Source organism: Apus apus, chromosome 4, assembly GCF_020740795.1.
Source record: "Apus apus isolate bApuApu2 chromosome 4, bApuApu2.pri.cur, whole genome shotgun sequence".
Taxonomy (NCBI): domain Eukaryota; kingdom Metazoa; phylum Chordata; class Aves; order Apodiformes; family Apodidae; genus Apus; species Apus apus.
Window position 1 is genome coordinate 20,228,863 of NC_067285.1, and position 17,888 is coordinate 20,246,750.

Consider the following 17,888-nt stretch of genomic DNA (forward strand, 5'->3'; position numbering starts at 1 on the left):
TCTGCACAGTCCTCTCTTGTCTGTGAAACTGATTGCTACCCATGACTGGCTCCCCTCTAGTTTGGGGACTGCTTCTTACCATTTGGAACATCTCTCCAACACACGTCTTACAGAGGTTGTATTACTATAGGATCCTTCATGTATCAGTAAGGGCCTTTACATGAGTTCACAGCAGAAAGATTCCAAATTACTCTACTAATGATTTACATTTATTATAGTCATAAGCATTCAAAAGGAGAGTTTGCATGGTGACAGTCCAAACAGATTGCAGTATATCACAAGCCTGTAGCTCTTTCATTGCATGGCATTTTGCAATTACCAATCCTGTATAATGTTGTTTATTAACCTTCCCATTCTGAAGATCTCATTTACTACTGAAATGTGGCTTTCTCTCGGGTGGACCATGGCAGATGTTGAACAATAGAGAGTATCAACAGTGAGATTTTGTTGTGCCATGTCCAAAGGAAACCACAAGAGAGTTAAGATATGCTGTGGGTAATCACTCAGGCTGGATTTTGTTCAGGACAGCCAGGTTAATGTCTGCACTCTTGAAAAAAAATGCCATGGGAATTTTAATGACTCTGAGTGATTGGAGCCTTTGTTTTATGGCATGTCAAAAAATGGCAGCTCTAAAAACACTCTGCTTGAGCGCTGGTTTAGTGCTGACTCAGAAAAGCTTCCAATAACATACTACACTACACTTGATACTACACATGATCTTAGCCAAAAGGCCGAGAAGCGATAACATGTTTCGCTAGCATCTGGCTCAGGGGCAGGCACAGCCTTCTTTGACTTGTGAGGTTAAGGTAAAAGTGCGTAGCAGGGGAAAAGAAGGAGGAATGAAAGGAAGGAAAAGTTCAGAGCAAGGGGAAATGAGAAGGAAAGGAAGTATTAAGAGTCATGTTAATGGGGGACCAAGCCCATGGAATCCAGCAGACTAAAGAGGAATTGATATTTTCTAGCCTATGCAGTAGAGGAGTCCATGACCTGATCCAGATCTGCTGAGCCTTAGTGCTGGTGGCCTCTCAGGTGCCAGTGTCCTCCTCTGGAATCTCAGGGATGGGACTGGATAGGGACAGCCCAGCTCTGTTCTCTCTCCCTTGTCTCTAGCAGTGCTGATAGCACTGTTGATTTGCATGTCAGGCAAAGCACTGCTTGAGGAAAAAAAACCCTCTGAGTGTGGCAGTGTCAGTGCTCGCTGTTGTTCGACAGTGTAAAATTAAATTAATAAAGCCCCCAACACAGGAAAACATAACAGGAAATTAATGGCCTTTACTGTCGCTCTGATGCAGTCATTTGCAACCCTGCTTTCCGCACCAAAGACTTCATAAATGCAAGCAGTTTCTCTAAACAAGCATAGTTAGGGCTGCATGTGATGTAATTTCTTGTGTTGCTTCTGTCTTTTGGAGCTAACAAAAGCCTCCCTTTTTTATGTGCTCACCAAGGGGGATCCTACCACGAAGTAGCTCCCCAACAAATGCACTTAGGTAGATGAGAGGAGGGAGCTAGGTCATGCTAATGGTGCTAAGAACATCATCTGTCCTGGCAGAGGAAACAGCACAGCTCCTGGTGCCTTGCTTTCCTGCGGCAGCAGCTCTCCGCAAGGGCTCTGCACTAAAGGTAATGTTGTGGACACCACCACAGCATAAATCAGGATAACCCTTCTGATAACTTTCAGGATGTGTAAATCAGTATAACCATGGAATGCAAGAGACTTACAGACTTACACTAACTAGAGGAGCTGGACTGCTGTGTGATAGTGCTGCTTGCTACTCAGCCAACATAAACATAGTGAGTCTACTGGGCCCTGGAGGCAGCTGCACTTCTATCTGGCTAACAGTCAAGCCTAATAGTGCTAGTAAGAGATATTGGACCCACATACTGACCCTCATTACAATGGTATAAATCCCCAGTGCCTCTTCTGGGGTAAGGGAATTTTGCAACAACTTGACTGAGAACAGAATATGTCCACTCACCTCCAGCATTCCCAAAGGTCACAGAGCTTTACTGATGCTCACACAGAAGCCACCAGCTTTGACTACCCAGGCTAACATGCCTCATCTGCAGTCCCACACATGCTGTAGTACATGTTGCACACACATCTAAGGCAGCTGCTTGCAGCCTAACACCTGGAGAGGCCTTTACTGGTGTATTCAGTAAGGCTGGATGTGCTGATTATTACTGTCTAAGGCACAAGCCTAAGTCTGTACAGACTTGGTTTCCCAGGTACTCTGGGCTGACTTTGCAACCATACACTTAGATGCTGTAATAAATACATATGATTTTCATAGACATACACACACTCACTTCCTTAAATGCACATTTGCATGCTCCCATGATAATCCAAGACAGATCCAAGTACACACTTCATTACACATTTGCACACACAATTCATTTAATTTACATTCTCATTGAGCATTGCCATTTTGCTCATGTAAGCCCTGCTGCACTTCCTAGCCCTTCTCCATCTGAGATATTGTGTCATACACAACCCCTGTGCTAAAAGCATTGCAGCCCCCCAGCTGTCAGGTACTGACAGAAGGGATGATAACATCCCTTCTCTATGCACTGCTGGACCTTGCCTGCCCCTTCCATGTTCTGTCATCTCCATCCTGCACTCACTTCCCGGTCCTTTTCACCTGAATTTGAGATTCATCTTTCTCCCCATCAGTTCAGCCATCACAATCAAAGCTCTGAAAATTAGTGCAGCACTACTATGTGCTGAAATACAGAACTGACCCACTTAGATTATGCCTTCTTTCATGCTGCCCAAAAGGCTGCAAAAATTCTCCTGGGAGGAAATGTAAAGCAAATTTTACATTCTTCCTTTTCCAAACTTGACTGAGTAAGGCAAGGAAGTTGCACAGCGGGAAAGATTGCCAGACTGGGGTTGTGAGTCCTTTCTCTTGTCCCTATTGTGAGGAGTACAGTATCAGTTTAATAATAATTGAGGATGCGAACAGAGTCTGTAGAGACATCTTGACTGCCAGACTGGATCAGCTTGTGCAGACCAGAACACCAGTACCAGACACTTCTGATCATTTGAAACTATGTGTGATCCAGTACTTTCTCGCTGATCTCTCCCTTGGCTGAGGGTCAGCTCAGACACAGGAGGTCTGCTATTCCCAGGAAGAGCTCGAAGCCAGGGTTTGAAGCCCGGGTCTGGTAGCACTGGGCTCCTTCCTGGCCCTGCGCCGAATGCAGCACAAGGGTCTGCTCAGGGCTGGCTGCCGTGAATGACAAGTGCTGCCTATTGATCGCGTTCTGAACTCAGCCCAGCCGATAGAAGGTAATTAATGACTCCATTTGCCTCAGTACCGAGGAGAACAATTGAGTTTGAAACTGCAACAACTGGCAGTGTGGGGAAAGGCCCCCCGGGATGTCCTGGAAAGCTGCCTGACAGGCCTGAACTGCACGGGAACACGGGAACACATCAGAGGGGGAAAAAAGAGAAGGGAAATCGGATAAAGGGAAAGAACAGTCTTAACACAAAGGGTGACTTGGGAAAGGGCAACACATGCAGAACCGAGTGTCTGGAGAGTGGGACAGGGCTGCTCTGAGTTAAGCAACCCAGCAGGGACAGTGACAAAAGCAAGCTGCAGAAGAGGACAAGGTTGCCTTGGTGGTGCAGAGGGATGGTATTTCAGCAGCTGGCTCAGCACTGCTGCATTAGACAGATGTGTTTCCCTCAGAGGCTCTGACAATAAGATGGGTTCTGCTGTGTCACCTGGCTGTCAGTTCTCATGCCAGTCACATTCGCTTTTATTATGACTGTGATTTGTATTGGTAGTGCTGTGAAGCCCCAGCTTAGATGAGGGCCCCATGAGGCAGCAGGCAGACATGACATGGAGGGGGTAATAGCCCCAGCCCCAAAACAGAACAGTATCTCCATGTTTGTGTCCCAGCTGCGCAGCTTCCCATGACCCTTCTACAGGTTTCTGTTTCACAAAGGTCTTCCTGTGTCAGCAGTACTTCTGAATAGACTAGGCAGTACTAGTTTAATGGTTGGGCTTGATCTGAAAGGTCTTTTCCAACCAAAACAATTCTCTGAGTCTGTAAGTTATTTGTTGAGATGGCCATGTCCCACCTTGAGCAAGGGTGCTCTCTGTCAGCTGTAGCCAGGGAAGTAACTGTATTATGCTGCTTTGTCTTACTTGCATATTATGGTGTCTTTGTGGCTTCCAGACCTGGGAATGTCTTTCTGTTTTGGAGCTATTCAATAGGCATATTCCCTGTGTTAGATGTAGTTAAGGTTGTTCCTGTGTGCTCTGGCACAGCATTTCCTTGGTATATGTCAGGATACTTTTGTAACACCTGTGGAGCATTTCTGTGTCTTGTGTTGAAGGTTTCCACTGAACATAGGCTGTGTACGCTCCCTCAGCAGCCCCTCGGGAGGCGAGATGTTTCCTGTCAGATGTGCAAGGCCAGTTCTGATCACACTGACAGCAACTATGTACTCTTGTGAGAGACACAGTGACCAAGGCCATGGTTCACCTCTGAGGCTGCCTAAGATCCTTCTGATTTTAAGAGACGTGTCCCTGTGTCACACTAACACAGAATTTCCCTCACCAGTAAAAAGGTGATGGTACTTCCTAATGGTAAGGCAGTGCAGTTACCTAGGTGGCATCCGCAGACTCATCTTGCTGGTGAAGCATTGCTTCACTATGGCACTCTTTTTCAAGAGCTGCTTTTTTGGCAAATCCCCATCCCTTAAGCTTTTACTCCTAGCACTCTTCATCAGTTGAAGTGACTGTTGCCCACCACAGTGCCATTCCTCATGGGATCTGCTAGTCTTTCTCAACTAAAATTTTCCCAATGACCTCTCCCTTTGCTTTTACCTGCAGCCCTCTAATGGACCCCATCTCTTCCCTAAAGACCTCCCTGCTCCTTACTGCCACATTTGCTCATACCCGTCCAGTTGTCAGCTCCCATGCTTTCTGTATTACAGTATTTGAGGCTTTTCCTTATAGTCCAGCCCACAGAGTCATATGCCTAGATGAGAACTGCAACTTGATTTAAAACCAGAGATAAGTGTCTGTCCCTTGAAGTTTCAGGAAAGAAAGCAAAACACATCCTCTATAGGTTTTGACACCAGAAAACAAACACAGGGAATTTACAATCCTTTGGTTTTGAAGAAAATATAGTGATCTGTGACTGTGAATGCCTCAGTGTTAGCAACACAAGACATATAAATCTGTCTTTCAAGATCATCTCCATGAAACTTTCTCCTCTTCGTAAGTAAAAATCATATGCACAGCTCATATTATTGTTCTGTCAAGTCTGGGATTTGTGTGCCTTACCATTACATCCAGTACTACTGCAAGCTGTTTAGACAAGGTCCACCTCGAAGTAGCCTACAGACCTCTGTCAAAAGTTTATTTTCTTTTGTAGATTTTAAAGTCTAGGCCATGGCAGAGTGCCCCTGCCCTGCCATGTCCAGAACTCCCACCTGAACCAAAGCACCGCCTTTCTCCTTACAACTTTTCCACCTCTCCCTATCTGTTTGCTTGCTTTGATCATTCTGATTTCTTATCTAATCCCATTCCTTCCCTTTCTCCTCCCTTCATGCTTTTCTTTCATTTCCCACTGACTATACAGGTCCTTTCTTATCAGCTGGTCCTGACTTTCCCAAATACATGTACGCACTTAGGTGCACACACACACACAAACACACACACTGGCACAAATAAATAAATAAATAGGTCAGTGAGCAGAGCAGCAATAACCCCTAAAACAGTACTATCAGAGGGACATGATTGATCAATTGAATTCCATAGCGGCTGAAAAATGTGGGATTAAGTAGTGTATTATACGCACAATGAGTTGAGGCATGATGTTCATTTCAAGTTCATTTCGCCAGCCCTCTGCCACCAGATCAGGCAATCAATAGGGGCAGCAGATATCATATATCACCTCTCTCTGTGCTAGAGAGAGAGCACCATAATCTCTCGCAAATTTAGAGTGACAGATTTGTCAAGATCTGAAGGGCCCCTGAATAAATGAAGGAAAAGAGACTCCTACAGTGACTTGGGAAAGCTGTGGTTTCAGCTTCTTCACACAAAGGCGTGCCCTGTGCACACATGGGAGACACGCGTGCACAGAGCTCTGCAGGCAGGCAGGCATTGCAAATACATGTGCATGGGTGCACTAATCTGTGCAACCCCCCAAGGCAACTCACTAAGGGTAAAATCCAGTTTAATAACAATCAACGGAAGTTTAACTGTAGTTGTGAACACCTGCTCACTTACACCAAACACCGTGCACAAGGTAGGGCTGCCATCCTAGACAAATGGTTGCTAAGGCGCGTATGGTGATGCAGAATCTACAGAATACCAGAATAATGATCTACTGCAAAAATACCCATGTGTATTAGCATCATAGTGTGCAGAGTCATGCACACTGACTGACACGTGGAAAAATCCTGAAAGGCAAACAGCTTCACAGGCTGCAGGCAGGTTGAGACAAGTGCTGATACAGAAACACACAATTTTTTTCAAAGCCTGGACCCAGGAGTTTTGTGCCAGCTTTCTGCGGGGAGGAACAGAGAGAAATAACTACTGGAACTGGGAGCATGAGCCTTGCGCTAGCCCAGTCCTCCTGAAAGCCACTCCCTGCAGGAACCGCCCAGTCCATCTAAAACACGAAGACTGCAGTGACACACACAGCGTGCAGTCCACCAAACCCAGTCTTTGCTTTGTTTTCTTAGTCAAATCTGTCAAGAACTCCAGCTTTTGGGAACCTGAGAATTTTCCCTTGTGCGAATAAGCCCAAGGAGAGGAGAAAAGGCCAGGAATCAGTGCCATTAAACAGCTCTGCTTTGGCTAGGGGTGGAAAAGAAAGAGAGATAAGGGGCTGCATGAGGAAAGGCTGCTGGCTGGGACAAATCAATATGTAATATTTTCTATGGTCTTGCGAGTGGTACAGTACTACGTTACTGTATATAATGTACTATTGATTATATCATATCGTATAATCACCTATAAACGGATATATCTCATAGCCAGAAGGCAGCAGGATCAGTTATAACTCTGGGCCACCAGTTGGGCATTAACTGTGCCAGGAAAATACCCATCTTGGCACCATCCATGAGCTAAAAGATGAAGCAGTGGAGTGGCATGGTGTTGGCTGTTGCAGAGTGAATGTCACTCCAGGCTTCTGGAAGCTTTGCCTGCCCACGGACATACTCACAATGGAGGAGAGAGAAGGTCTATAACAGATCCCTTAACCAGTTTCTTGAAAGACAGCAAGTTTCTGAAATTCACAGACTGGAAGCCATCAAGAAAGTGTGAAGTATGAGGAATAATAGTGAGAAAAATGGAAGGTAATCACAGTGCAAGAGAACCAGATCTTACGTTAGATGGGGTGATGAGACAGGCTTGTTTCTGATGGAGCCCAGTAAGCAGAGATTCAGCATGGGGAGTATGAAGGTACATCAGCATGGATGAGCCCAGGGGATTACAACTAGTCTCACCAAAGTTAGGCTGAGAGGTGACAGCAGAAAGATACTCAGCACAGTTGGAGAAGATTATAATAAGCAGACTTGCCTCCAATGAGATGAGGGATTATGACAAAGGAAGATTCACTTCAGCTGGGACAGGAGGTTATAACAGACAGACTCACCTTGGATGTGACAGATGCTAATAGCAGGAGACTCACTCAATTCAGATAAAAAGGGGTTATGACCGAGATAAATGCACCTCATTTGAATTGGAGCATAACAGGGGAAAAAAAAACCAACCCAAACAGGTGGGTGATAAGATTGTTTATCACAAAAAATATTCACTTTGTATGGGGCAAGGCATTTATAATGGACTCACCTCAGAGGGGTTGAGTAGGCTGTAAGAGATGTGGGATGGCACAGCAGAGATAGAGGCAGCCAGAACATGGCAGGAGGCACTGCAGTGAGATGGGATTATATTATATTGCAGGCATAGAGATGCACTTCTGGTGATACTTCTACCAGAAAAAGGCTTTTTTCTTAGTAAGAATAAAAGAATACCAGGAAGACTGATGCCCACTGAGTAGGACTAGGTTTTGTAATACAGTAATTCATTTTGGATAGTAAGAGGGACCAATACAGATAAAGATTCAGTTTTGGAGGGAGTTTTATAACAGATATAGGGATTGTGATAAATCATGAGCTACACACAGAAGAATGGGACAGAGATCATAACAAAAGGCAATGTATGGGCTGTCCCAATTGGATGGGACAGACAATCTACAGGGAGAGACTTGTCTCTGGTGAAAAATGGAGTCAGAAACAGGATTGTTCCTGTTATCTGAGGCAGATGAAAGACTCATCTGGGGTACAACAGGACAAGATCAGATGAGAAGGAAATTATAACAGAGATATAACTTCTACTACAGAGCTGACTCCCTTCCAAGCTGTAAGAGAGCCCTTTCTCCATGCCAGGCTTCCTCAGCTCTCTCCAATACAGGTCCATCCTCAGCACTCTGGTTTCTCTGTGAGCTGCCTCTCCAGTAGCCTTCTAGCGATGCTAATTGCTGTGCTTTGCTCCCATTTTATGCTCAGCAATGGAGATTTGGCAATTTTTAACCCTGAAAATCAGCGGAACTGAAACGCATCTCTGAGCCAAGCACCATTCTCCACAGTCTCACTCACCTGGGCAGGAGAGACCCATGGAGCTCGCAGGAGCAGCCTGGCCACTCCAGCAGACAGAAGGGGGCTTCTCTCTGGTCCTCACAGCCTCCCCTTCCCATGGTAGTGGCACAGCTCCTGGGGTGGAGGGCCCTGCTCTTTCCCACTCTGTCCTTGTCCTGCATCCCTTGCTAATCTGAGCCAGGGTGGTGCTAACTCCCTGTTTTCTCTGTCTGTGCCCTGCAGATGTATCCGAGGGCTCAGTTCCCAATGGAGATTCCCAGAGCAGCGTGGACAGTTTGCGGAAGCACCTTCGTGGCGACACTTTCACCCAGCAGCAGCTGGAAGCTTTAGATCGAGTTTTTGAGCGTCCTTCTTACCCTGACGTCTTTCAAACATCAGAGCACATCAAATCTGAGCAGGTGAGGGCCCAGCCTGATCATGGGGACCCACAGGTGCCCATAGGATGATGGCAGGGAGATTCCCTTAGTGAAAGTGAAATCACTCTCACCTTCTTCACTCCTTGTTCTCACATGGACCTGTATTGCACATACATCACCTTTATATTTTACAGCACTTTCTAGCTGAAAATGTATGACTGTGCTGATGCACATGTATACACCTGCTCTGCCTCTCATGAACTTGCCGTACACATGCACACTGTTTTGTCTTTAAAAAATCATGTCTGCCTTTCCCTGTGTACACACAATTGCAGATATGTGGGCACGTTTTTGCCACGAACACACAAACACTGCCATGCATGTTCGCTGGCACACAGCACTGCATGGAAACTCCTGCACTCTCAGATCATGCCGGTGACCAACGAGCCACAGGGGTGGGCTTTAATGAAGCATTTTCCTTCATGGTCCAAAGCTGAGACTTTACTCCCGTCTCCAACCTAGTTTTCTGCACTTCTGCAGCTCTGGCCCCCCTTTCCCTTACTCCCCCACTCCCCTGGCCTTTTATCCCAAAAGCTGTTTGTCTTAATAAAATGAAAATCAAAAGTCTTTTTAAACCGCCCCAAGCCATAAACCAACAAAGGAAGAGAAGGAGAGGCTGGCTGTGGACTCCCTTCATCCCAGAGTCCCTGGGTTTATTACAATGAATAACCTTTATTTACTTTCATTAGACTATTAAGCACCAGCACAGTCATTTTTCCCCCTGAAACTCTGAGCAGGGCCCATAAAGCAAATCCGAAGCCTAATTGAGTTCATTTTAATTTCTCTCCGATCACAGCGAATTACTCTGGTGATAAATCAGGGGGCAGGCTCACCCCCAGTAGAAGGCCTAATTTGCAGCTAATTACAAAACTGATTTCTACAGGAAGATCAATACGAGAAGGAATTGGAAATGACTAGGCAGTCCTAGCCAAGCAGGGACAGGGGTGGGGAGGGGGCAGCAAGCAGGGAGCCCGCTGGAGGAGGGGGAGATGTGAGGAGGGGGTTGGGAAAGTGCATGGAAAAAAACGGAGCAGAAAGAGCAGAAAATCAGTTTTAATTTAACGTAATATTAATCAGAGCAACTTTTCCTGCTGTTTTGTAGCCTTCCTGGTTTCTCCAGCTAGTGCGTCTGGTCCGGAGGCTACCACAATAAAAAGGCAATTACCAGAGCCTTTCGGACAGGACACCCTTTCAGATTCAATGGCTCTCCCCCTCCCACCCTTCTGTTATCCATGTGGCTCCCCCCTCCCCAATTTCATACCCCAGTGCACAGAGTGACAGAGGCAGGGGATGAGGCTTCTTTGTTTGTTTTTAAAGAGCTAGGACAGAGGTAACAGTGGAGAGGAGGCAAATGACTCAGCAGCGACCCTGGCTATAGAGGGCCTACACTGACTGCTTGCTACAGTCTGTCTGTCTTAGTCATGTCACTGCAGTCCTCTGCCCCAGCTGTCCTTGTCATCAGGGCAAACACCTCCTGCCTCTGCTCAGCCAAGAGGAGGGGACATGGATTTCCCCTTTCTTCTCCCCTGGGCTGGCACAGGCAGCCGTCCTCATCCCCACAGCACTGAACCAAGGCTCTGTAATACCACAGGTTAGGGGCCAGATCCCACACCTGGCCTCACTCCTCTTCCCTTTCACAGCAGCACACAGGCAAGTGGGATAGCTCATCCTAGGAACCCCCCCGCAACCTTCTTGTCACTTCATCTTCTCCATTTCCTCCTCCTCCTCCTCTTCCATCTGTGCAGGGGTTTGCATCTCTCCTCTTCCTCCCTCCCATCTGTACACCCTTCCCTTTCTCCCCGCACATCAATAGCAAGCTGTCTCTCTCCTCTCTTCCCCAGGGTAATGAGTACTCCCTCCCAGCTCTGACCCCTGGTCTCGATGAAGTCAAATCAAGTCTATCCACCTCTGCTAACCCAGACCTGGGGACAAATGTGTCAGGACCCCAGACGTACCCTGTGGTGACCGGTAAGCTGCCTGACCAAACAGCAGAACCAAGCTTTTTATTTATTTCCCTCATCACCATTAGCTTCTGCTTTTTCTGCTAATGCAAGATATCCCTCTGTGGCAAACATGGAAAGAGAGAGAAAGACTGTGGAGGATGTAAGGGCTCAAGAGAAGCTTGACAATGAAGACTATTGGCAGTTTTGGGTACGCCTAGAGGTGCCCAGGTGTGACTCAAAGGCAGACAAACCCAGGCATGAATCAAGAATATTTATGCCCAGATGGGGCTTAGGGATGGATGTTGGAGGACAACTATGTCCAAATACGCACTGTCATTTTTTCCTTTGTGTCTGAGAACAAGAGGGTTGTGACTTACTCATGATCTGCACTTGGTTTTCTTGGGGAGAAATAATAATTGAAGTTCTATTCAGCCCCCACGTGGAAGGGGATTTTCAAACTAAATACTGAGGTCTGCTGAACTGCTAAACTCCCTCTTCCTTAAGCCCATGAGTCTCTAACAGCAGCTGGCAAAAGAAATTTGTTCATGGTCTCTCCCCTTCCCTCACCAATGGGCACATTAAACTGAAGTGTGATTGGGTCAGGAGGAAATGAGAGCAAGTGCAAGACCAGAGAGAAAGCAGATGTACAGAAGCAGGAGGCAATTTCTACAGCAGCTGCTCCACAGAAATTTCTTTGCTGGTGGCACATGCAGAACCTGAGCAGCACGGGGTTGTCCTGGGTCCACAGGGCACACCGTGATGCTAGTGTTAGACTGCCTGCCCTGTGCATGTCTACAGCCATAAGGAGATATTCTGACTTTAGTTGCCACTGCTCTCTGCTCATACAGCTACCACAGATTTGCACATCTCCTCCTGAGTAGCTAAAGCAGCTGGCAAGGCCTGAGTCACTTGCTCCTGTTTTGGTATATCCCCCCTTCCCTATAGCTTCTGTAGCCTCACTAGAAAACTTGCCAGGTTGAGAAATAAAGCATGTCAAAGAGGTGTAAGTCCTGTTAGCAAGAGAAGGAGCTGTTGCCTCTTGGCCAGAAAGCTGGCCTCTGATGGCACAGAATCAAGAGCACTGGAATCTGTATCTCAACTTTTTGTTGCAGAAGCCCCAGCTAATAGCCCCTGAGGTCAAAGCAGTTCATGGCTGGGGAAGACAGTCTTTGCTTCTTCAGCAAACACTGAGCAACAGCAAATTTTGCCTTTTGGCTACCAGGAATTTTGGGACAGGGTAGGATTAGTAACAATTACCCCAAATACAGAGGAGATTGGGTGTGAGGTCTGCAAAATGTCATGGAGAACCAAGGGGAAGCAAATTGCATATTTATAGAGCATCTAGTAAGAGTGACATCCCCAGACTCTTTTAATGGCTGTGACCGCTACCAGGCTTGATCCAGGATCCTTGTAGCCATGCAGTTTCTTAGCCAACCAGAAAAAAAATGGCTCAGCTGTGTCAAAATTTTTCCACCTTTCTTTGCATTTGCAAGAAAAAACTAAGCTGGTGTCCATCTACCATTTAGCAGATCTACATCTTTTACAGCAAAACTTTCCTGTGTTTGGGGGGCAAAGCCAGTGGGAGAGCAATACTGTCCTTTCTTCATGGAAGGCAGATCCCCACAGTTGGATGTAAACACAAGCGGCCTAAAATCAGAATTTAAGATTCAAAGAGGCCATTAAAATAATTAATTTTAGACCTTCGGCCTAAGTGAAGGTGGTGCATTCCAGCTTGTTAATAGAAGAGCAGAATTCCCAAAGGCTGGGGACACAGCATAAGCTGTGGACATGTCTCTTGCAAAGGGACATCAAGAGGCAGATTTGGCCTCACTGAAGAGACTGTGGGCTGAGGCAGAAAATCATCTTCATGTCCTCCCCAACCTTGTGCCATCCCCATTCTGTTCCCTGCAACAATCCCAGCTTAGCTCGAGAACATCCTCATCTGATCCATCTGGATCCAAGAGTGAGAAAAGTTCATTTCAGACCCAGCTTGACACTCCCAGGTGGCAACTTAACACTAACATCTCAATCTGTATGCGACATTTCAATCAGTGCAGAGTAACAGAAGCAGAACTATTAGTGTTGGGAGATGTTCACTGGTGGTAATGATGGGGAAACTCAGAAACTGGAAATGAAAAGGGAAAAAAAAACCCTTAACACCCTGAAGGGCAGCAGGGGAAAAGGGGTGGAGAATTTTTCCTCTACACTTAGGCCAGGATCCAATGTTTGGATTAATGGTGCCATTACCCAAGAAAGGACTTCAGATAATGCTCATTCTTAAAATGTTTTTGCTGGCAATTAAATGGTTGCAATTATTGATCTTCATTGATCTGATGTTCTCAATTTGCATAATCTATTAAAGATGAATGATTCATTACATGTTTGCTATGGAGCTTGGCAACCCTTTCAGGAAGGACCAGAGAGGTGAGGAACTCAGTGCTGCCTCCTCATCTACCCCAGCTAGGAAATTTTGGAAGAGGCTGGGAGCAGGCAGATTTATTTGGTATCACTGGGATCCCTCTCCCAAGAGGGGATATTGGAGTAACAGCAAGTACTGAACTGCTGGCTGCCTGTTTTGCTGCTATAGTGCCATCTTTAAACGCCTCTTTGCTCTTGTCCCAGGACAATCTGTGAACCCAGGTGATATCTGAAACAAATGTGAAACAAATCTATCCATGCAGGGTGCAAACACATTGTGCAGTCACTTCAAGACAGAAGATTTAGCTTCAGTCTTGAAGAACATCTCCCCAGCTCAGTCTTCCCAGAGAGAAAAAAGTATCATTAGCTCTTCCGAAACCAAAGTTATCTGGCACTGGATTCTTGCTCTTTCTGAAGACTTCAGAGAAAGTCCTTCTCCTCTATCTGGCTATTACTAGCTTTTCTCAGCAAGCTCTCTCAGCTCACACCATTCGGAGATGACAACCCTCCAAAAAACATCAAACCACTAACAATATGTAACTACCTACAATCTTGAAATGTAGTGAGATAGTTATGTACAGTTGTTACTGAAGTCCCTTTAGCTGTCTGTAAGCTTCTGCAAATTGAAGAGCTAGAATGCTGCAAAACAGTCAGCCACCTCCCCAAAGTGCAGAAGGCCTTTCCCAAAGTCTTGGGCTTCAAATACACAGCTTAGCATCACAGGTCCATACAGCACAGCCTTTGCCTAGTACTGCGAATATCAAAGCTCCCTTTCAGACAATTATTCTATCCAACACATTCTAGATGGTCCAAAGCAAGTAAACAAAACCATTTGCTTACAATAGAGTAGACAGGTCAGCCTTATTTCTCCCAGTTAAGTATCTGCAAGGAATTTTCATGAACAAGCTGACAGGTAGGGGCTAGCTGGGCACTACGTGGTGAAACATGCTTCTAATGTCCTTCATATAGAACTGATAATGTAGGAATTCTCAACTCTGTTGTGAAGTAACAGAGAGAGAAAGCTGTTAAGAGCTGCCTGAGAATACCACCTCACCCTATCATTCACACACAGGCCAGTAGATCAGCTGTATCTTGCTTTGATGTTGCATGGACATCATAGCTAGAGTGGCATAGATACATGACAGTGTCTTGGACAGTATCTTTGGATACCAATCAGATTTCCTAGGAGCAAAGATCCAAGCTTGAACATACCAAGATAAGGTGAGAACATGTTGAACATCAAGACCAGAATTCTGTCATTCAGAGAATTTCTACTTGTTGTTTTTTGTTTTTTTTTTTTTTCTACTGAAGGCAGACAGCCTAGGGAGATTAATATAAGTCTGTATAGGGCTAAGTAAACACTGGAAACCTCAATAGCTTTCTTTTATTCAGTAGTTTCCATAGATCTTTGAGTTTGAAAGGTACTCAGTAGTTAATGTCCGAAAGATCAGTGGAGGAAAACCACTTTTGTACTAGCAAAAAGAGTACTTTAAAAGCACAAGGTTGTTCACAGAAGCTTTGCATCCCTTGAGAAAAAAAGTTAAGATCCTTCTTTAAGCTCGATCAGAAGTCATGTCTTTTGGAACAGGCATGCATTAAAGAAGTAAGGTATCTCCAAACCAGTTTCTGAGTTCTGGGGACTTGGGTTAATAGTTGGGGAGAAGAGTCCTTTCCAACTCAATTATCTAGCTCAGAAGTTACTGAACAGAGAGGCAGCACTATGGGAAATAAAACACAATGGATTTTTCATGTAAGATTTGAAACTTGCTTATTAAAAGACTACTAAAGTACTAAATAGATCGTAAAATTACATTAAAGGTAAAGAAAAACTTCCCTTAATTGAATCCAGGCAGTTATATCTGAATAGACCTTGTTTGTCAGCCCACTACCATCAGTGAGATCTACAAAAAAAAGTAAAGGTAAAAGACAAGGCCAAGAAAAACACTTCAGCAACTTCCACCATTGACTGAAATGGGAGTTTGTGTCCCCTTCTCTTCCTGTGAGGAGGTTTCTGAATGCTTCTGTGCTGTGGCTAGCACCTATCAACAGGAATAAGTAACTTTTATAATCATAATCACCCAACAAAATAGCTAATATGTTCTATGTAGAAAATGTTTCCTTCTCTCTGGGAAATGAATTTTTCCTTAACGGAAGAAGTGTCATCCAGGGTGAAAAGTCCTAATGACAACACATGATGTGTCAAACAAAGGCACCAAAAAACCACAAACAGCATCAATCTCACTTTCCTCCAGACCTCCCCTCTCTGGCATAGGGTCAGATTTTTTTTTTCAGTCTAAGATTTTTTTTTTAGTTCAGACATGAATGTATGTAAAAAAATTGTAGAGTTACAGATATATAAGACTACTTGCTATGTACTTAAACAGCATCTGATTTCTATGAAAGTTGTCAAGAAAGTTATTATACTAAGCATGCAGAAATCACTGACTAGACACCTAGATCAAAATTTTTCCTGAAATTATAAACAATCTCTCAAGAACTTTAGCCTCCTGAAAGATGAGAAGATATTATTTCCTCCCTTTCAGCTTAGTGAGTGGACTGAAGAGAATTTTGTTCAGTTCAATAACCAGGTCATTCAAAACTAAGAAACAAGCTAGGATTTGAAAAAGCAAGAACATTTGTTTTCCTCTGTCATTGAGTGAATTAAGTTTGGTGTGAAAGGATGAGATCTATTAGTTCTAAAATCAGCTCAATTTCCTCCTTTTATATATATCCTTTCCTTTGTTTAATAAATCATTTTTAATGCAAAACCTGCTTAGAAAAGCTTGCTTTTTCTGTTCTAGTATATTTAGGAAGTCAGGGAACTTGTGGTCATTTTATTTAATTAGCATGAATAATTACAAATACTGTTTTAATTTAATTCTAATGTCTATCCAAATATAACTTGACACAGATCACAAGTAAAAAGTTAATAATCTAATAAAATAGCAATATAGACTCATCGTTCACTATTTTCTCATATAATAATATGTAAAGACAAATTAGATTAAACAACATAATTGCTTAAATAAATGTGCACAGATGCAGTTGATCTACTTAGCAAAAATTGAAATGACCACATTTAGTGTAAATTTTTAATTTGTCAAAATATTTGTTGCCACCCATACAATTCAACCTTTTAGAAAACATCCTCATAGGGTAAATGTAAAATAAGTCAATCCAGCTTGCTGTTTTGAATCATGATTAAAACTGACCATTACATTCAGTTGTACTTGTGTAGGCATGCTGAGAGGGGGGAGCATTTCCTTCTGCTTTTCCTTGTTTGCACTGGTGAAAATTTCCTGTCTTCTTCCAATCCACTTTAGCCTCTGACACCAACAAGCAATGGCCCTGGTCAGGGCTTGACTTAGCTGAATTACAAGAACCTCTTCAACAAACGGCTAGGGACCCCAGATTGGTTTTGGTGGCAGCAAATGTTGCAGCCACAGCATCATGGCTGCAGGCACCAGCAGTCAAGCAGCCTGCTGGGCACATCTCTGGATGCCCCAATGCCCTGAAAATGGGACATGATAGTCATTCATGTGGCTGCTACAAGGTTGTTACTGTCCTGCCTCATCAGAACAAAGAAGGTATTTTCTGTGAGCAAGCCTCCCTTCCTCTGTTTAAGATGAGGAACTGGCAAAAGTAGAAGCCCACAGGACCTCCAAATTTCATCAACTGTTTCCCATCCCTAAGAAGAGATAGTATCTTCTTATCTAGTCAAGGAATTTGGAAAGGCAAAAGGTGTTACTACTCTTCTCCAGGACCAAATGGCTGAGGGTGGTAAATGATCAGATGAATAATCCCTGGAACTGGCAGGAATAGCAGGGGGAAAAGGAATCACATAATGTATTTCTATGCATCCAGTGGAAGTTTCACTGACAATAACTTTGTGATGTTGAAAAAGGCACCTCATGGGCTTGAAAGGCATAGTGAAGTGAGCAACCCCAAAATGGATGGACCTGAAAAAAAAGATGTCCCCACCTTTTTAAAATTAGCATTTAAGTGAACAATAGCAGTGAATGACAATAATGTCATGTAATGACAGTACCAGTAAATTGGCATTCCCAGTCTGATTTCCCTCAGCAAGGAGACAGCATTACAGGCTGCCACACTTTATGCTGCCAGACAGTTATATTGTCTTCCCAACAATTCAGTTTTTGCCTTTTCTTCTTAGGCTAAACGAAGAATACAATAAGTATGGCTGTGATGAAAATCTTTCTGATGTAGATTTACCCACTGAAAGCAAAGAGTGCTTTATATCTCAGCTAAGCAACACCTGTCAGCAGATGTTAATAACTTCTGATCTTCATCAGTTGTACTGGTTTTAACCAGCTCGGCTGCTTGTACAACTGAAATTGCCCACTGCAGTCTTTGAGATCTTACAGCAATCTTTGGCCGTTCTTTGTAGGTTCAGGATTGCTGTGGGCTACCCAGGAAGATCTATCCTATGTTCAGTAGAATATCACAGAATGGTAAGGGCTGGAAGGG

The 17,888-nt window shown here is 44.4% G+C and overlaps 1 protein-coding gene and 1 pseudogene across 8 annotated transcripts in view; one reads left to right on the plus strand and one right to left on the minus strand.

The window, feature by feature from the left end:
• The window catches only part of PAX2 (paired box 2), a 100,398-nt gene that overhangs the window by 61,508 nt on the left and 21,002 nt on the right, over window positions 1-17,888 (plus strand). For all 8 annotated transcript variants that reach the window (XM_051619381.1, XM_051619377.1, XM_051619380.1 and 5 more), the window contains 2 exons: window positions 8,846-9,021; window positions 10,881-11,007. In XM_051619381.1, coding sequence (XP_051475341.1) covers window positions 8,846-9,021; window positions 10,881-11,007 — 303 coding nt within the window. The remainder of the gene's footprint in view (window positions 1-8,845; window positions 9,022-10,880; window positions 11,008-17,888) is intronic.
• On the minus strand, window positions 563-743 carry LOC127384990 (uncharacterized; annotated as a pseudogene).